General features: G+C 55.1%; 1 protein-coding gene across 1 annotated transcript; it reads right to left on the bottom strand.

The window, feature by feature from the left end:
• Positions 1 to 5065: 5065 nt before the first annotated feature.
• Positions 5066 to 20046, bottom strand: elob (elongin B; the record flags this gene model as incomplete). Its single annotated transcript, XM_067979785.1, has 2 exons — positions 5066 to 9072; positions 19938 to 20046. Coding segments are annotated over 2 exons (222 nt in total), but the record flags the coding sequence as incomplete, so codon positions are not given.
• Positions 20047 to 21037: the final 991 nt, after the last annotated feature.

Genomic DNA, 21037 nt, shown 5'->3' with positions numbered 1-21037 from the left:
TGAGAGATTGTTTCCCCTGACTGGAGAGTCTTGAACTAGGGGGACATGGTCTCAGGATAAGGGGTCAGCCATTCAAGACTGAGATGAGGAGGAATTTCTTCACTCAGAGGGTGGTGAATCTTTGGAATTCTCTCCCCCAGAGGGCTGTGATGCTCAGTCATTGAGAATATTCAAGGCTGAGATCGATGGATTTTTGGACTCTCGGGGAATCAAGGGATATGGGGATCGGGGGGGAAAGTGGAGTTGAGGTGGAAGATCAGCCATGATCTGATTGAATGATGGAGCAGGATCGAGGGGCCGAATGGCCTCCTCCTGCTCCTATTTCTTATGTTCTTGAACCGCTGCAGTTTTTGTGGTGAACTCGACTATTCCAATACTCTTCTGACCGGCCTCCCACTTCCCACCCTCCATAACCATCAACTGATCTAAAACTCCTGCACCCAGTCCCGTTCACCCATCGCCCCTCTGTGCTCGCTGGACCGACATTGGCTCCCGATCCGGGAACGCCTCGATTTTAAAATTCTCATCCTCGTGTTCAAATCTCCTCCATGGCCCTCGCCCCCCTCCCTATCTCTGTAACCTCCTCCAGCCCCGACAACCCTCCGAGATCTCTGCACTCCTCCAATTCCGGCCTCTTGTCCATCTCCCCGATTCCCATCGCTCCACCATTGGCGGCCGTGCCTTCAGCCGCCTGGGCCCTCAGCTCTGGAATTCCCTCCCTAAACCTCTCCGCCTCTCTCTCCTCCTCTCAGACGCTCCTTAAAACCTCCCTCTTCGACCGAGCTTTTGGTCACCTGTCCTAACATCTCCTTATGTGGCAAGGGGACAAATTTTGTTTGATAATCGCTCCTGTGAAGCACCTTTGGGAGGTTTTACTACGTTAAAGGTGATATATAAATGCAAGTTGTTGTGAAGGTTGTTCTGAGATGGTGTTTGAATTATGTGGAATGTACAGCCCAGAAACAGGCCATTCGGCCCACTTGGTCTATGCTGGTGTTTATGCTCCACACGAACCTCCTCCCTCTCTAAATTCCTGTTCTTACCCTGCCCCCAAATCCCTCTATTCCTTTCTCCCTCATGTATGCATCAAGCCTCCCCTTACGTGTGTCTCTGCTATCTGCTTCAACTACTCCTTGTGGGAGCGAGTTCCACATTCTCACCACTCTCTGGGTAAAGAAGTTTCTCCTGAATTCTCCTATTGGATTTATTAGTGACTATCTTATATTTATGCCCCCTCGTTCTGGTCTCCCCCACAAGTGGAAACATCTTCTCTGCATCTACCCTATTGAACCCTTTCATAATCTTAAAGACCTCGATCAGGTCACCCCTCAGTCTTCTCTTTTCTAGAGAAAAGAGCCCCAGCCTGTTCAATCGTTCCTGTTAGGAAGGGAGTTCCAGGATTTTGACCCAGCGACGATGAAGGAACGGCCGATATATTTCCAATTCGGGATGGTGTGTGACTCGGAGGGGAACGTGCAGGTGGTGTTGTTCCCATGTGCCTGCTGCTCTTGTCCTTCTAGGTGGTCGAGGTCGCGGGTTTGGGAGGTGCTGTCGAAGAAGCCTTGGCGAGTTGCTGCAGTGCATCCTGTGGATGGTCCACACTGCAGCCACGGTGCGCCGGTGGGGGAGGGAGTGAATGTTTCGTCCAGAGACAGGGAACATTGGAACAGCAGGAGGCCATTCAGCCCTTCAAGCCTGATACGCCATTCAGTCAGATCATGGCTGATCTGTATCTCAACTCCATATCCCTCGCTACCCAACAAAAATCAGTCTTGAAATTTCCAATTGAACCCTCGCATCCAAAACTTTTTGGTGGGGGCAGAGGGGGGGGGGGAAAGAGTTCCAGATTCCCACTCCCCCTTTGTGTGAAGAAATGCTTCCTGACATCACCCCTGAACGGCCTGGCTCTAATTTTAAGGTTCTGCCCCCCTTGTTCTGGACTCCCCCCACCAGAGGAAATAGTTTCTCTCTCTATCTACCCTGTCGAATCCTTCAATCATCTTAAACCCCTCGATTAGATCACCCCTTAATCTTCTTAACTCGAGGGAATACAAGCCTCGTCTGTGCGACCTCTCCTCGTAATTTAACTCTTTTTGCCCCCCGGTTTCATTCTGGTGAATTCACGCTCCTCCCCCCTCCCCCACAAGGCCAATATATCCTGAAGTGCGGTGCCCAGAACTGAACGCAGTCTCTCCAGATGGGGTTTGACTGGAGCTTTATGCGAGCCATGGAGCGGGCTGCTGTTGTCCCGGATGGCGTCAAGCTGCCCGGAGTCCACTTCCATCACACTCCGGCCTGGACGGGCTTTAAGGGATCAGGAGGTGACCAATCATTGCAGAATACCCAGCCACTGACCTCCTCGTGGAGTCAGAGTGTTGATCTGGTTGAGTTTCTAGTCAATGGTGACCTTCTAGGGCGTTGATAGGGGGATTTGACAGCGGTGCTGCTGTTAAAAGGTCAGGGCCAGATGTCTGGGCTTCATCCCGTTCCAGATGTTCATTACTTGGCTCGAATGTGACGCCTTCCCCCTTCCTTGTTAACAACAACAACTTGCGAGCACAGGGGGGGGCGATGGGTGAATGGGACCTGGTGCGAGTTACGATACAGGGGGCAGCGGGAGTTTTGGATGAGCTGATGGCTACAGAGGATGGAAGATGGGAGGCCGTCCAGGGGAGCATTGGAATCGGAGTCCAGGTCTGGATGGTTTTCAGGTCCTGCTGGAGGGGGGCAAGGGGCTGCTTCATTATGGGAAGAGCAGTGAGCAGAGCTGAGCACTGAGCGATTGCCAATGAACGTCCGATGGAGGGAAGGTCATTGATGAAGCAGCTGTGGACGGTTGGTCCTCGGACACTGCCCTGAGGAACTCCTGCAGCGATGACCTGGGCCTGAGATGATTGGCCTCCAACCAACTTCCTTCGCATTGGGCACTTAGCAACAGGAGGAGGCCATTCGGCCCCTCAAGCCTGTTCCCTGCCATTCAATCAGATCATGACTGTACCTTAACTTCATCTGCCTTGGTTCCATAACCCTTAATACCCTTACCTATCAAAAATTGATCAATCGCAATTTTGAAATTTCCCATTGACCCCAGTCTCAACAGCTTTTTTTTGGGGGGGGTTCTGCCCCCTTGTTCTGGACTCCCCCCACCAGAGGAAATAGTTTCTTTATCGACCCTATCGAATCCTCCAATCATCTTAAACCCCTCGATTCGATCACCCCCCACTTAATCTTCGATACTTGAGGGAACACAAGCAGAGTCTGTCCGACCTCTCCTCGTAATTTAACCCTTTTAGCCCCGGTTATCATTCTGGTGACTCTGCGCTGCACCCCCTCCGAGGCCAATATATCCTCCTCGAGGTGCGGTGCCCAGAACTGAACGCAGTCTCTCCAGATGGGGGTCTGACCAGAGTTTTATATATAACTGGAGCACAACATCCTCCCCTTCGGTTTCCAGCCCCCGAGATAAAGGCCACGTCCCATTAGCCTTTGGAAACGAGTCCAGCCATTGGAGGGTTTTCCAGTTGACCCTTCACTGACCTCAGTTTCCCACCTCACTCACCGCAGACCCTCCCGATTGTCCACTTGGGGCCCATTCCCCCCCACCGCCATTGGCCAGAACTGGACGCAGGGTCCGCTTCAGGTCTTGTGGGCGACACCCCCTGTGCCCGTGTCTCCTTCCCTCGCGACGAGCGCCTCGCTGGTGTTACCAACCTGCCTGTCCACCATCTTTGCCATCCCTGAACAATCTCCACCCTCTCCAGTCACTCTACGAATACCAACCCACCATTCTCCCCCGCTCGAGTGCAGCTGTTGTCGAAGCATTCACAGGTGTCCGCTGTGCCTCGGTGGGTCTCACTTCTCGGCTTTGAGTCAGAAAGTCATGGGTTCGAGCCCCACACACTCCAGAGACTCGAGCCCCATAATCCAGGCCGACACTCCCCAGTTGCCAGTGCTGAGGGAGTGCTGCACTGTCGGAGGGTCTGTACTGAGGGAGCGCTGTGCTGTTGGAGGGGGAAAGGACAGTGTATCTAACGCACTGTGAGACCCGGTCCCAGAGGGGGAAAGGACAGTGTATCCAACACACTGTGAGACCCGGTCCCAGAGGGGGAAAGGACAGTGTATCCAACACACTGAGAGACCCGGTCCCAGAGGGGGAAAGGACAGTGTATCTAACGCACTGTGAGACCCGGTCCCAGAGGGGGAAAGGACAGTGTATCTCACGCACTGTGAGACCCGGTCCCAGAGGGGGAAAGGACAGTGTATCTAACACACTGTGACACCCGGTCCCAGAGGGGGAAAGGACAGTGTATCTAACACACTGTGAGACCCGGTCCCAGAGGGAGAAAGGACAGTGTATCTAACACACTGTGAGACCCGGTCCCAGAGGGAGAAAGGTCAGTGTATCTAACACACTGTGAGACCCGGTCGCAGAGGGGGAAAGGACAGTGTATCTAACACACTGTGAGACCCGGTCCCAGAGGGGGAAAGGACAGTGTATCTAACGCACTGTGAGACCCGGTCCCAGAGGGGGAAAGGACAGTGTATCTAACGCACTGAGAGACCCGGTCCCAGAGGGGGAAAGGACAGTGTATCTAATACACTGTGAGACCCGGTCCCAGAGGGGTGAAAGGACAGTGTATCTAACACACTGTGAGACCCGGTCCCAGAGGGGGAAAGGACAGTGTATCTAATACACTGTGAGACCCGGTCCCAGAGGGGGAAAGGACAGTGTATCTAATACACTGTGAGACCCGGTCCCAGAGGGGTGAAAGGACAGTGTATCTAACACACTGTGAGACCTGGTCCCAGAGGGGGAAAGGACAGTGTATCTAACGCACTGTGAGACCCGGTCCCAGAGGGGTGAAAGGACAGTGTATCTAACGCACTGTGAGACCCGGTCCCAGAGGGGTGAAAGGACAGTGTATCTAATGCACTGTGAGACCCGGTCCCAGAGGGGGAAAGGACAGTGTATCTAACACACTGTGAGACCCGGTCCCAGAGGGGTGAAAGGACAGTTTGTTGCACAGCAATCTGAAGTAGACAGTAATTTCAGCAGCCGGGAAAATGGTGGGTGAACACTTTATTACAGCATTAACATGTGATAGCAAAATTAAGCACAAAAAAGCTTTGTAACTTTGGAACAGTGTGTGAAGAGAGAAATAACCCAGAGTTTACACAAGTATACTCAAAACAAAACGAAAAATGTGAAAAAAAATCTCTGAAAAGCAAACCGGATACCTTGAATATTCTGTCCTGGTCGATTTTAATTATCGCTGTAACACGTTATTAATTAAATTTCCTGGGGGGGGGGGGGGGCGGGGAGAGAGACAATTTGCACCCTGTGTTTTATGGGACTTTTCACCCCCTCGATCCGACCTCTCCCTCTCTCTCTCTCTCTCTCACACACACACACACACACACACTCACCTAGATCTTAAAAATACATCTGTTCAGACTAAACTATTGTTTTTTTTTAATTTAATTTGGTTACTGTTGGTTTATACCCCTCTCTCTCTCTCTCCCTCCCCAAACAGTTGCAGGAATGCAGCTCACCTCTCATCCAGTCTGATTCCCGGGGCATCCTCAAAGGGACCCAAACCAATCTGTGGCCAGAATCGAGCAGGTGGGGGCTTCTGCTTAAAGGGGAGGGAAAAGGCGGAGAGGGGGAAAGGACAGTGTATCTAACGCACTGTGTGACCCGGTCCCAGAGGGGGAAAGGACAGTGTATCTAACACACTGTGAGACCCGGTCCCAGAGGGGGAAAGGACAGTGTATCTAACGCACTGTGAGACCCGGTCCCAGAGGGGGAAAGGACAGTGTATCTAACACACTGTGAGACCCGGTCCCAGAGGGGGAAAGGACAGTGTATCTAACGCACTGTGTGACCCGGTCCCAGAGGGGGAAAGGACAGTGTATCTAACGCACTGTGAGACCCGGTCCCAGAGGGGGAAAGGACAGTGTATCTAACGCACTGTGAGACCCGGTCCCAGAGGGGGAAAGGACAGTGTATCTAATGCACTGTGAGATCCGGTCCCAGAGGGGGAAAGGACAGTGTATCTAATGCACTGAGACCCCCGGTCCCAGAGGGGGAAAGGAGAGTGTATCTAACGCACTGTGAGACCCGGTCCCAGAGGGGGAAAGGACAGTGTATCTAACACACTGTGAGACCCGGTCCCAGAGGGGGAAAGGACAGTGTATCTAACACACTGTGAGACCCGGTCCCAGAGGGGGAAAGGACAGTGTATCTAACACACTGTGAGACCCTGTCCCAGAGGGGGAAAGGACAGTGTATCTAACGCACTGTGAGACCCGGTCCCAGAGGGGGAAAGGACAGTGTATCTAATACACTGTGAGACCCGGTCCCAGAGGGGAAAGGACAGTGTATCTAACACACTGTGAGACCCGGTCCCAGAGGGGGAAAGGACAGTGTATCTAACACACTGTGAGACCCGGTCCCAGAGGGGGAAAGGACAGTGTATCTAACACACTGTGAGACCCGGTCCCAGAGGGGGAAAGGACAGTGTATCTAACACACTGTGAGACCCGGTCCCAGAGGGGGAAAGGACAGTGTATCTAATACACTGACTCCCGGTCCCAGAGGGGGAAAGGACAGTGTATCTAACACACTGTGAGACCCGGTCCCAGAGGGGGAAAGGACAGTGTATCTAACGCACTGTGAGACCCGGTCCCAGAGGGGGAAAGGACAGTGTATCTAACACACTGTGAGACCCGGTCCCAGAGGGGGAAAGGACAGTGTATCTAACACACTGTGAGACCCGGTCCCAGAGGGGGAAAGGACAGTGTATCTCACACACTGTGAGACCCGGTCCCAGAGGGGGAAAGGACAGTGTATCTAAGACACTGTGAGACCCGGTCCCAGAGGGGGAAAGGACAGTGTATCTAACACACTGTGAGACCCGGTCCCAGAGGGGGAAAGGACAGTGTATCTAACACACTGTGAGACCCGGTCCCAGAGGGGGAAAGGACAGTGTATCTAACACACTGTGAGACCCGGTCCCAGAGGGGGAAAGGACAGTGTATCTAACGCACTGTGAGACCCGGTCCCAGAGGGGGAAAGGACAGTGTATCGAAGTTGATTGATCATAAACGAACCAAAACGAGAGTAGCACAGTGACATCTGTCACTTGTAATTTTTAGTGAGTTGTTGGATGGACGAGAGGGGCAGTGAGAGAGAGGGAGGGAGAGAGAGAGAGACATGGAGGTTGAGGATCACTGATCGCAGTGTCGGAAGGACGCCAAAGCATGACCGAACCCCCTCCGTTTCGGACGCCAATCAGACAGCAAACAAATAAAACAGCAACGTTCTAAACAGAATGAAAAGCAAACCAGGTTCGGAGATCGGCTTAAAAATAAGAAGACACATGCGGCAGATTTCGGGCAACACTTGTCAGAAGTCTCCCCTCCCTCCCTCCGAACACCAGGGCGTGGGTCCAGTCACAAGAGCAGGGGAGGGGTGGGGGAGAGGCAAATTGGAAACGGCCGTCAGCTTCCAGCGATGTTTTCCGCTGCGATACATCTCAGGGGAGCAGGACGGGCTGGGGGGGCGGGGGGGTGGAACGAGACTGACCGCCAACGTCCCCTCCGTCTCCCTCCCCCTTTCCGTTACGCACGCACGGGCAGGGAGTTCGATACCAAAACACGGGAAAGCGAGGGAGGGGGCAGAACTTCCCTGCGTGGGAACCTGGCATTCGTTCACCTCACCCCCCCACCCCCCCTGCACCGACCCCCACCAATATAATTAAATGGCTAATAGTTCAGTGCGTTAGCAGGCCGGCCAATCTCAGGAGGGTGCAATTCACAAAGTGTGCCAACCGTCTGGGAGGGGAGGGGAGGTCGAGGGGGGAGAACCTCAGTCCTCAGCCTCCTCAGTCATGCTTTGCACCCGCCCCCCCCAACCCGCCTCGAGCCCAGCTCACGCCCGTTATCCAAAACGCGCACCGTTCCAGCTGAGTGGGAACCATCGGTAACTTTCCCCCCGAACCCCCCAATTTTGATTTCTTCACAATAAAACAGTAATGGAATAATTTTTTTTGGGGTGGGGGGAGCTTTTCTCTTCATTCTTCGAGGAGACAAGAGTTTGCAGAGAAAGAAAACGGAGATGCAGATGGGGAGGGAGGCGGAGAGAGGGAGGCGGAGAGAGGGAGGCGGAGAGAGGGAGGAGGGGGAGGGAGGAGGGGGAGGGGGAGAGGAGGGGGAGGGAGGCGGAGGGAGGGAGGAGGGGGAGGGAGGCGGAGAGAGGGAGGAGGGGGAGGGAGGCGGAGAGAGGGAGGAGGGGGAGGGAGGCGGAGAGAGGGAGGAGGGGGAGGGAGGCGGAGAGAGGGAGGAGGGGGAGGGAGGCGGAGAGAGGGAGGAGGGGGAGGGAGGCGGAGAGAGGGAGGAGGGGGAGGGAGGCGGAGAGAGGGAGGAGGGGGAGGGAGGCGGAGAGAGGGAGGAGGGGGAGGGAGGCGGAGAGAGGGAGGAGGGGGAGGGAGGCGGAGAGAGGGAGGGGGGAGGGAGACGGAGAGAGGGAGGGGGCAGGGAGACAGAGAGAGGGAGTGGGGAGGGAGACAGAGAGGGAGAGGGGGGAGGGAGACAGAGAGAGGGAGGGGGGAGGGAGACAGAGAGAGGGAGGGGGGAGGGAGACAGAGAGAGGGAGGGGGAGAGAGAGAGAGAGACACACACACAGAGAGCTGCGGGAGAAAGAGAGAAAGATAGAGAGAGATAGAGAGAGAATGAATGACAGAAAGGCAGAGGACAGAGGGAAAGAGTGAGAAACAGAGAGAGAAAGAAAGACAGAGAGAGAGAGAGGGAGGGAGAGAAAGACAGAGAAAATGATAGGGACAGAATGAGAGCTGGAGACAGAGAGAGGGAGAACGATTGAGGGGTGAGTCCAGTGTGTCGTGCCAGTGTGCTGTGCGCCCGGTGGCACGCTCCCTTGCCTGGGCACGGGATGGAGCGCTCACTGCACAGCCTGCTCGTTGGCGCTGCTGCCTGAATCCTGTGGTTTCATGACGTCAGGGAGCTCTGGCGGGCTGGAGAACGGGTCGATGCGGAGTGGTTCAAACTGGTCGTCTGAGGGAAAGAAAAAGAAGCTGTTTAGGAGGGAGGGACCCAGAGCTGGGCCTCCCAAAAAAAAACGCCCCGCAGCCTGCAGTCACTGGTGGATTGCAGGCAAACCTGGCAGCCAATGAGCGCACAGCAAGATCCCACACACAACGATGATGTGATGACCCAATAATTGGTTTTTCAGTGGTGTTGGTTGAACGAGGAAAGTCCCCAGGATCCATCCCCGGCCTGTGCTGAGGCTGAACCAGACTGTTCGCAACCCTGGCGTCCTATCTGACCCTGGGATGAGCTGCTGACCCCAGGGCCGCTCCGTCACCAAGGCCGCCAACTCCCCGCCTTGAACGTCGCCCGTCTCCGCCCCCTGCCTCAGCTCATCTGCTGCTGAAACCCTCACCCCGTGCCCTTTGTGACCTCCAGACTCGGACTATTCCAATGCTCTCCTGGCCGGCCTCCCACCTTCCACCCTCCGTAACCCTCAACTCATCTAAAACTCCCGCTGTCCCCCCCGTATCCTAACTCGCACCCAGTCCCGTTCACCCATCACCCCCGCTGTGCTCGCTGGACCGACATTGGCTCCCGGTCCGGGAACGCCTCGATTTTAAAATTCTCATCCTTGTGCTCAAATCCCTCCACGGCCCTCGCACCCCCCCCTCCCGATCTCTGTAACCTCCTCCAACCCTCCGAGATCTCGGCTCTCCTCCAATTCTGGCCTCTTGTCCATCTCCCCGATTCCCATCGCTCCACCATTGGCGGCCGTGCCTTCAGCTGCCTGGGCCCTGAGCTCTGGAATTCCCTCCCTGAACCTCTCCGCCTCTCTCTCCTCCTTTAAGACGCTCCTAAAAACCTCCCTCTTTGACCGAGCTTTTGGTCACCTGTCCGAATATCTCCTCGTGTCTCGGGGTCAGTTTTTATTTGATTATTACTCCTGTGAAGCACCCTGGGGATGATTTACGAGGTGAAAGGTGCTCTCTAAAGGCACACAGCCCTCTGCTCGTCAAACACGCCCAGCTCACAGCACAAGGGGCTGATCGACACACGCAGTCTTCACCTCTGTGGACTGGGATTCATCGCAGCCCAGGCAAGGTGGGGGCTAACAGTGAGATAGGAGAAGGGGTGTCTGTATGGGGGAGGGTGCGGTGAGAGTTTGAGTAAATCTAACCAGGACTGTATACCTGACGTGTGAGATTCCCAGATCCTCACAGCTCCCACACCCGACAGAAACCTCCTGACTCAGGATCACTTCCAATCACTGTGTCCCCAGCTTTTAACAGCTGTTTTTTTTTGCATAAAATTTCCCTCCATCACATGCAGATCAGGAGTTGGCAAACAACAAGGTGGAATACAGTCAGGTTTGCATATATATCACCATGGGAGCTACATGAAACAAGAGAGGGGACGGAGAATAGGAGCTGTTTATACCGAGATTAGAATGGGGTCTCAGAGGGGGAAAGGACAGTGTATCGAACGCACTGTGAGACCCGGTCCCAGAGGGGGAAAGGACAGTGTGTCTAACGCACTGTGAGACCCGGTCCCAGAGGGGGAAAGGACAGTGTATCTCACACACTGTGAGACCCGGTCCCAGAGGGGGAAAGGACAGTGTATCTAACACACTGTGAGACCCGGTCCCAGAGGGGGAAAGGACAGTGTATCTAACGCACTGAGAGACCCGGTCCCAGAGGGGGAAAGGACAGTGTATCTAACGCACTGTGAGACCCGGTCCCAGAGGGGGAAAGGACAGTGCATCTAACGCACTGTGAGACCCGGTCCCAGAGGGGGAAAGGACAGTGTATCTAACGCACTGAGACCCGGTCCCAGAGGGGGAAAGGACAGTGTATCTAACGCACTGTGAGACCCGGTCCCAGAGGGGGAAAGGACAGTGTATCTAACGCACTGAGACCCCCGGTCCCAGAGGGGGAAAGGACAGTGTATCTCACACACTGTGAGACCCAGTCCCAGAGGGGGAAAGGACAGTGTATCTAACACACTGAGACCCGGTCCCAGAGGGGCAAACGACAGTGTATCTAACACACTGAGAGACCCGGTCCCAGAGGGGGAAAGGACAGTGTATCTAACGCACTGAGAGACCCGGTCCCAGAGGGGGAAAGGACAGTGTATCTAACGCACTGTGAGACCCGGTCCCAGAGGGGGAAAGGACAGTGCATCTAACGCACTGTGAGACCCGGTCCCAGAGGGGGAAAGGACAGTGTATCTAACGCACTGAGACCCGGTCCCAGAGGGGGAAAGGACAGTGTATCTAACGCACTGTGAGACCCGGTCCCAGAGGGGGAAAGGACAGTGTATCTAACGCACTGAGACCCGGTCCCAGAGGGGGAAAGGACAGTGCATCTAACGCACTGTGAGACCCGGTCCCAGAGGGGGAAAGGACAGTGTATCTAACGCACTGTGAGACCCGGTCCCAGAGGGGGAAAGGACAGTGTATCTCACACACTGTGAGACCCGGTCCCAGAGGGGGAAAGGACAGTGTATCTAACACACTGTGAGACCCGGTCCCAGAGGGGGAAAGGACAGTGTATCTAACGCACTGAGAGACCCGGTCCCAGAGGGGGAAAGGACAGTGTATCTAACGCACTGTGAGACCCGGTCCCAGAGGGGGAAAGGACAGTGCATCTAACGCACTGTGAGACCCGGTCCCAGAGGGGGAAAGGACAGTGTATCTAACGCACTGAGACCCGGTCCCAGAGGGGGAAAGGACAGTGTATCTAACGCACTGTGAGACCCGGTCCCAGAGGGGGAAAGGACAGTGTATCTAACGCACTGAGACCCCCGGTCCCAGAGGGGGAAAGGACAGTGTATCTCACACACTGTGAGACCCAGTCCCAGAGGGGGAAAGGACAGTGTATCTAACACACTGAGACCCGGTCCCAGAGGGGCAAACGACAGTGTATCTAACACACTGAGAGACCCGGTCCCAGAGGGGGAAAGGACAGTGTATCTAACGCACTGAGAGACCCGGTCCCAGAGGGGGAAAGGACAGTGTATCTAACGCACTGTGAGACCCGGTCCCAGAGGGGGAAAGGACAGTGCATCTAACGCACTGTGAGACCCGGTCCCAGAGGGGGAAAGGACAGTGTATCTAACGCACTGAGACCCGGTCCCAGAGGGGGAAAGGACAGTGTATCTAACGCACTGTGAGACCCGGTCCCAGAGGGGGAAAGGACAGTGTATCTAACGCACTGAGACCCGGTCCCAGAGGGGGAAAGGACAGTGCATCTAACGCACTGTGAGACCCGGTCCCAGAGGGGGAAAGGACAGTGTATCTAACGCACTGTGAGACCCGGTCCCAGAGGGGGAAAGGACAGTGCATCTCACACACTGTGAGACCCGGTCCCAGAGGGGGAAAGGACAGTGTATCTAACACACTGTGAGACCCGGTCCCAGAGGGGGAAAGGACAGTGTATCTAACACACTGTGAGACCCGGTCCCAGAGGGGGAAAGGACAGTGTATCTAACGCACTGTGAGACCCGGTCCCAGAGGGGGAAAGGACAGTGTATCTAACGCACTGTGAGACCCGGTCCCAGAGGGGGAAAGGACAGTGTATCTAACGCACTGCGAGACCCTGTGGGGAAGGTTCGGCCGGTGACAGGCACCTTCCCATCCTGTGAACCCCATGGTCCCTCTCGTTTGGAGCTGTGAGCTGGGTTGTAAACATCCCCCACCCCGCTCTCTGTTTCCTCTTGTCGTGTTGTTTTCTGCGGCCACATCCCATGTCGCTGATCAGTGCAGGATGTGGTCGAGATCGCGTCCCCAGTTCGATCTGCAGCGTCAACGCCAATCCTCTCCGCGCACCAACAGCCCCTCCTCCCCCTCCCCAAAAACACAGTTTTCCAATCCCCCCCACCCCCAAAACTCCCAGACCCCCGCCCCACACCGAGTTACGGGCTCCGCAGGCGTCACTCGTCCTCCCGTGCCTCGCGGTCGCCTCCATTCCTCCGGCGGGAGCGGCGGGCTGTTCGGCTGTGGGGGGCACTGCAGGCGAGCCTGCGATGTGGTTTCGAGAGCCCCGGGGCCTTGCCCTGCCGAGCGCGTGGGGGCCTCAGTCCGTCACGGGGCGGCCTGAAGATGTTTTAAAAAATTAAAACGGTCTGCTCGCCTGCTTTCACCCAGCTAGCTGCCTGTTTCCGTCTGGGAGCCCGGCTCATTTGCAAGGCAAATGTGGCACCCTGTTCACTTTCTCAGAACCGTTGCTCAGACTGTGGCGCTCTGTCTCTCGAACGCTCCCCGCAAAATGCGAAGCCTCTTGGCTCTTGCTGTGCAGCTCCCCCCACTCATTGACTGCGCTCGAAACAAACCTTGACTGCAGCTGTCAGAAGGTCGTGGGTTCGAGGCCCGCACGCTCCAGAGACTCGAGCCCCGTAACTGAGGCCGACTCTCCTGGTTGCCAGTGCTGAGGGGGCGCTGCGCTGTCGGAGGGTCGGTACTGAGGGAGCGCCGCACTGTGGGAGGGTCGGTACTGAGGGAGCGCCGCACTGTGGGAGGGTCGGTACTGAGGGGGCGCTGCGCTGTCGGAGGGTCGGTACTGAGGGAGCGCCGCACTGTGGGAGGGTCGGTACTGAGGGAGCGCTGCACTGTGGGAGGGTCGGGACCGAGGGAGTGCTGCACTGTGGGAGGGTCGGTACCGAGGGAGCGCCGCACTGTCGGAGGGTCGGTACTGAGGGAGCGCCGCGCTGTCGGAGGGTCGGCACTGAGGGAGCGCCGCGCTGTCGGAGGGTCAGCACTGAGGGAGCGCCACACTGTCGGAGGGTCAGCACTGAGGGAGCGCTGCACTGTCGGAGGGTCGGTACTGAGGGAGCGCCGCGCTGTCGGAGGGTCAGCACTGAGGGAGCGCCGCGCTGTCGGAGGGTCAGCACTGAGGGAGCGCCGCACTGTCGGAGGGTCAGCACTGAGGGAGCGCTGCACTGTCGGAGGGTCAGTACTGAGGGAGCGCCGCACTGTTGGAGATGCCGACTTTCGGATGAGACGTTAAACCGAAGGCCCCGTCCGTCCTCTCAGGTGGGACCTAAAATCCCACAGCCACTATTGGAAGAAGAGCAGGGGGGAGTTCTCCCCGGGGTCCTGGGGCCGATATTTATCCCTCAACCAACATCACTAAAAAAAGATGATCTGGGTCATTCTCACATTGCTGTTTGTGGGATCTTGCTGTGCGTAAATTGGCTGCTGCGTTTCCGACATTACAACAGTGACCGCACTGCAAAAACGTACTTCAATGGGTGTGACGATCGTTGGGACGTCCTGAGGTGGTGAAAGGGGCTGGAGAGATGGGAACTCATTCCATAAATGCAAATCCATTGGCATGCATTATCCTCGACTTGTCGAACGCAGTGACTGGTTTCGACCGCTCTGTGGAAACTCTCCTTGTAATCGCCCCCTTGATGTGTGCACTGCTTATCTTGGGATCGTGACCTTTCGGGAACAGGAGGAGGCCATTCAGCCCCTCGAGCCTGTTCCGCCCATTCAGTCAGATCGTGTCTGATCTGTATATCTTAACTCCATCGACCCGCCTTGGTTCTGTAACCCTTAATCCCCTTGACGAACAAAAATCTATTAATCTCAGTCCTGAAATTTCCAATCGACCCCCGGCCTCAACAGATTTTTGGGGAGAGAGTTCCAGATTCCCCCTCCCCTTTGCGTGAAGAAATGCTTCCTGACATCACCCCCTGAACGGCCTGGCTCGAATTTTAAGGTTCTGCCCCCTTGTTCTGGACTCCCCCCACCAGAGGAAATAGTTTCTCTCTCCATCTACCCTATCGAATCCTTCAATCATCTGAAACCCCTCGATTAGATCCCCCCCTTAATCTTCTAAACTCGAGGGAACACAAGCCGAGTCTGTGCGACCTCCCCTCGGAATTTAACCCTTCAAAGCCCCAGTATCGTTCTGGTGACTCTGCGCGGCCGCCCCTCCGAGGCCGCTATATCCTTCCCGAGGTGCGGTGCCAAGGTGGGGGTCTGACCGGAACCGGGGGAGGGAGCTCGTGGAGCGGGGGCGGGGGGGTCAGAAAGTATGGGGAGACTGCTGAACCTGAGGGTGAAGGGGGTCAGGGCTGACATCGAGAGCGAGAGCTGAGAAGCTGCTTCTCTCTGTGGTTTAGTGGCCGCCGAGCTCGCTCTGCGAGATCGGGAAATGGCACTCCTCGCAAACCACTTCCTGTCGCAGTTTTTAATCTCGCTGCAGGGGGAGGGAGGGAGGTTTGAGTTAACGGGCCCGGTTTGAAAATCGACACCTCTGGAGCCAATCGTCGTGAGGACTGAGGAACGGGTACTAAAAACAAAGGCACCTGGGGGACAGGCACTCCACGAGTCGCTCCTCATGGGTGAGCCGAGGTGGACTATTTGACTATGTCAGGCATCACAAGTCAACCCAAACTGGATCTCAGTCCCCTCTCTCTCAGGGAGACATCTGTACACTGACTGGTGTCTCTCAGTCCCTCTCTCTCAGGGAGATATCTCTACACTGACTGGTGTCTCTCAGTCCCTCTCCCTCAGGGAGATATCTGTACACTGACTGGTGTCTCTCAGTCCCTCTCTCTCAGGGAGATATCTGTACACTGACTGGTGTCTCTCAGTCCCCTCTCTCTCAGGGAGATATCTGTACACTGACTGGTGTCTCTCAGTCCTCTCTCTCAGGGAGATATCTGTACACTGACTGGTGTCTCTCAGTCCCCTCTCTCTCAGGGAGATATCTGTACACTGACTGGTGTCTCTCAGTCCCCTCTCTCTCAGGGAGATATCTGTACACTGACTGGTGTCTCTCAGTCTCCTCTCTCTCCGGGAGATATCTGTACACTGACTGGTGTCTCTCAGTCTCCTCTCTCTCCGGGAGATATCTGTACACTGACTGGTGTCTCTCAGTCCCTCTCTCTCAGGGAGATATCTGTACACTGACTGGTGTCTCTCAGTCCCTCTCTCTCAGGGAGATATCTGTACACTGACTGGTGTCTCTCAGTCTCCTCTCTCTCCGGGAGATATCTGTACACTGACTGGTGTCTCTCAGTCCCTCTCTCTCAGGGAGATATCTGTACACTGACTGGTGTCTCTCAGTCCCTCTCTCTCAGGGAGATATCTGTACACTGACTGGTGTCTCTCAGTCCCATCTCTCTCAGGGAGATATCTGTGCACTGACTGGTGTCTCTCAGTCTCCTCTCTCTCAGGGAGATATCTGTGCACTGATTGGTGTCTCTCAGTCCCCTCTCTCTCAGGGAGATATCTGTGCACTGATTGGTGTCTCTCAGTCCCATCTCTCTCAGGGAGATATCTGTACACTGACTGGTGTCTCTCAGTCCCTCTCTCTCAGGGAGATATCTGTACACTGACTGGTGTCTCTCAGTCTCCTCTCTCTCAGGGAGATATCTGTACACTGACTGGTGTCTCTCAGTCCCCACCCTCGGAGATATCTGTACACTGACTGGTGTCTCTCAGCCCCCTCTCTCTCAGGGAGATATCTGTACACTGACTGGTGTCTCTCAGTCCCCTCTCTCTCAGGGAGATATCTGTACACTGACTGGTGTCTCTCAGTCCCCTCTCTCAGGGAGATATCTGTACACTGACTGGTGTCTCTCAGTCCCCTCTCTCAGGGAGATATCTGTACACTGACTGGTGTCTCTCAGTCCCCTCTCTCTCAGGGAGATATCTGTACACTGACTGGTGTCTCTCAGTCCCCTCTCTCAGGGAGATATCTGTACACTGACTGGTGTCTCTCAGTCCCCTCTCTCTCAGGGAGATATCTGTACACTGACTGGTGTCTCTCAGTCCCCTCTCTCTCAGGGAGATATCTGTACACTGACTGGTGTCTCTCAGTCCCCTCTCTCTCAGGGAGATATCTGTACACTGACTGGTGTCTCTCAGTCCCTCTCTCTCAGGGAGATATCTGTACACTGACTGGTGTCTCTCAGTCTCCTCTCTCTCAGGGAGATATCTGTACACTGACTGGTGTCTCTCAGTCCCCTCTCTCTCAGGGAGTTATCTGTACACTGACTGGTGTCTCTCAGTCCCCTCTCTCTCAGGGATATATCTGCGCACTGACTGGTGTCTCTCAGTCCCCTCTCTCTCAGGGAGATATCTGTACACTGACTGGTGTCTCTCAGTCCCCTCTCTCTCAGGGAGATATCTGTACACTGACTGGTGTCTCTCAGTCCCCTCTCTCTCAGGGAGATATCTGTACACTGACTGGTGTCTCTCAGTCCCCTCTCTCTCAGGGAGATATCTGCACACTGACTGGTGTCTCTCAGTCCCCTCTCTCTCAGGGAGATATCTGTACACTGACTGGTGTCTCTCAGTCCCCTCTCTCTCAGGGAGATATCTGTACACTGACTGGTGTCTCTCAGTCCCCTCTCTCTCAGGGAGATATCTGTACACTGACTGGTGTCTCTCAGTCCCTCTCTCTCAGGGAGATATCTGTACACTGACTGGTGTCTCTCAGTCCCTCTCACCTTTAACGTAGTAAAACGTCCCAAGTCGCTTCAAACAAGCGTAAATCAGATACAATTTGACCCCGAACCACGTACGGAGATATTAGGACAGGTGACCAAAAGCTTGGTCAAAGAGGGTGGTTTTAAGGAGGAGAGGCGGAGAGGTTTAGGGAGGGAATTCCAGAGCTTAGGGCCCAGGCAGCTGAAGGCACGGCCGCCAATGGTGGAGCGATGGGAATCGGGGGATGGACAAGAGGCCGGAATTGGAGGAGCGCAGAGATCTCGGAGGGTTGTAGGGGCTGAAGGAGGTTACAGAGACAGGGAGGGGGGAGAGGGGCCATGGAGGGATTTGAACACGAGGATGTGAATTTTATAATCGGGGCGATCCCGGACTGGGAGACAAAGTAGGTCAGCGAGCACAGAGGGGTGGTGATGGGTGAACGGGACTGGGTGCGAGTTAGGATACTGGGGGGGCAGCAGAGTTCGAGGTGCTGGGTTCTCGACCGCCTTGATGCGCTGGGATGGTGAGGGTTACTGCCAATCCCTGGCGGAGCAGCCGTCTTCCCCCCCACTCCCTTCAGGAAGGGAAAGAGCTGGGGGTGGGCGAGTTCCGGCCTGAAGATGAGCGGCCCAGATCGATCGGAGGGAGTGCTGAGAAGGGAGGGGCGTCTGTCGCCGATACGTCACGGGGCTTGGGGGAAGCGGGAGGGAGGTGACTGAGGAGAGCGAGAAGCCACAACATCCTATCTCGGATCACACGCGCACTGCTCGATTCCAAAACCAGGTCCCACACCAGCCGAAGCAATCTCCAAATATGGGCAAATCTTCACTCAGCCCAGGGACAGGTGGGCGGGGAGCTGCTCTGGGTATGGGGCTCAGTCCCACACCGGGTGAGATTGGTTTACTCAGCACAGTGTATTTAAACACTGGGTAACACAGTCCTGTACTAACCGTACTGTGTATTTAAACACTGGGTAAACACAGTCCTGAACTGCACCGTGTATTTAAATACTGGGTAAACACAGTCCTGAACTGCACAGTGTATTTAAACACTGGGTAACACAGTCCTGTACTGCACCGTGTATTTAAACACTGGGAAAACACAGTCCTGTACTGCACCGTGTATTTAAACACTGGGAAAACACAGTCCTGTACTAACCGTACTGTGTATTTAAACACTGGGTAAACACAGTCCTGAACTGCACCGTGTATTTAAACACTGGGTAAACACAGTCCTATACTGTGTATTTAAACACTGGGTAACACAATCTTGTACTAACCGTACTGTGTATTTAAACACTGGGTAAACACAGTCCTGAACTGCACTGTGTATTTAAACACTGGGTAAACACAGTCCTGTACTGTGCTGTGTATTTAAACACTGGGTAACACAGTCCTGTACTGTGCTGTGTAATTAAATACTGGGTAACCCAGTCCTGTACTGTGCTGTGTAATTAAACACTGGGTAACACAGTCCTGTACTGTGCTGTGTATTTAAACACTGGGTAACACAGTCCTGTACTGTGCTGTGTATTTAAACACTGGGTAACACAGTCTTGTACTGTGCTGTGTATTTAAACACTGGGTAACACAGTCTTGTACTGCACTGTGTATTTAAACACTGGGTAACACAGTCCTGTACTGTGCTGTGTAATTAAACACTGGGTATAACAGTCCTGTACTGTGCTGTGTAATTAAACACTGGGTATAACAGTCCTGTACTGTGCTGTGTAATTAAATACTGGGTAACACAGTCCTGTACTGTGCTGTGTAATTAAATACTGGGTAACACAGTCCTGTACTGTGCTGTGTATTTAAACACTGGGTAACCCAGTCCTGTACTGCACCGTGTATTTAAACACTGGGTAACACAGTCCTGTACTGTTCTGTGTATTTAAACACTGGGTAACACAGTCCTGTACTGTGCTGTGTATTTAAACACTGGGTAACCCAGTCCTGTACTGCACCGTGTATTTAAACACTGGGTAACACAGTCCTGTACTGTTCTGTGTATTTAAACACTGGGTAACACAGTCCTGTACTGTGCTGGGTATTTAAACACTGGGTAACACTGTGCTGTGCTGTGCAGTGCATTTAAACACTGGGTAACCGAGTCCTGTACTGTGCTGTGTATTTAAACACTGGGTAACCCAGTCTTGTACTGCACCGTGTATTTAAACACTGGGTAACACTGTGCTGTGCTGTGCAGTGCATTTAAACACTGGGTAACCGAGTCCTGTACTGTGCTGTGTAATTAAATACTGGGTAACCCAGTCCTGTATTTGAACACTGGGGCCTGGATTCCGAGCACTGCGTATTGTATAAATGAGTGTGCGAGTCTCCTGGATCGTGAATCCTGCCTCTACAGAGAGAGAAGGGCAGTGTTCGGAGTCAGTACACCCTCCCCCCACCACAGTACTCCCACCCAGGAGAGGCAGCCGACTCACCCATTGTTTTGAAAGCCAGTCCTACGGTTGCAGGAGCCTGAGGCCGGGCTGTTTGACTGGTGAAGCCACAATCTCCCAACGTCTTGCCGTCATCCAGTACCTGGTCATCCTGGGGGGAGGGACAGACAGACAGAGAGAGAGGGGGGGGGGACAGACAGAGAGAGGGGGGGGGGACAGACAGAGAGAGGGGGGGGGGACAGACAGAGAGAGGGGGGGGGGACAGACAGAGAGAGGGGGGGGGGGACAGACAGAGAGAGGGGGGGGGGGACAGACAGAGAGAGGGGGGGGGACAGACAGAGAGAGAGGGGGACAGATAGAGAGAGGGGGGGGACAGAGAGAGAGAGGGGGGGGGGACAGACAGAGAGAGGGGGGGGGGGACAGAGAGAGAGAGGGGGGGGGGGGGACAGACAGAGAGAGGGGGGGGGGACAGACAGAGAGAGGGGGGGGGGGACAGACAGAGAGAGGGGGGGGGGACAGACAGAGAGAGGGGGGGGGGACAGACAGAGAGAGGGGGGGGGGACAGACAGAGAGAGGGGGGGGGACAGACAGAGAGAGGGGGGGGGGGGACAGACAGAGAGAGGGGGGGGGGACAGACAGAGAGAGGGGGGGGACAGATACAGAGAGAGGGGGGGGACAGATACAGAGAGAGGGGGGGGACAGATACAGAGAGAGGGGGGGGACAGATACAGAGAGAGGGGGGGGACAGATACAGAGAGAGGGGGGGGGACAGATACAGAGAGAGGGGGGGGACAGATACAGAGAGAGGGGGGGACAGATACAGAGAGAGGGGGGGGGACAGATACAGAGAGAGGGGGGGACAGATACAGAGAGAGGGGGGGGACAGATACAGAGAGAGGGGGGGACAGATACAGAGAGAGGGGGGGGACAGATACAGAGAGAGGGGGGGGACAGATACAGAGAGAGGGGGGGGACAGATACAGAGAGAGGGGGGGGACAGATACAGAGAGAGAGGGGGGGACAGATACAGAGAGAGGGGGGGACAGATACAGAGAGAGGGGGGGGACAGATACAGAGAGAGGGGGGGGACAGATACAGAGAGAGGGGGGGACAGATACAGAGAGGGGGGGACAGATACAGAG

Source organism: Heptranchias perlo, unplaced genomic scaffold, assembly GCF_035084215.1.
Source record: "Heptranchias perlo isolate sHepPer1 unplaced genomic scaffold, sHepPer1.hap1 HAP1_SCAFFOLD_507, whole genome shotgun sequence".
Taxonomy (NCBI): domain Eukaryota; kingdom Metazoa; phylum Chordata; class Chondrichthyes; order Hexanchiformes; family Hexanchidae; genus Heptranchias; species Heptranchias perlo.
Note: the sequence above shows the minus strand (reverse complement) of the source record. Positions and strands in the feature narration are given on the sequence as shown.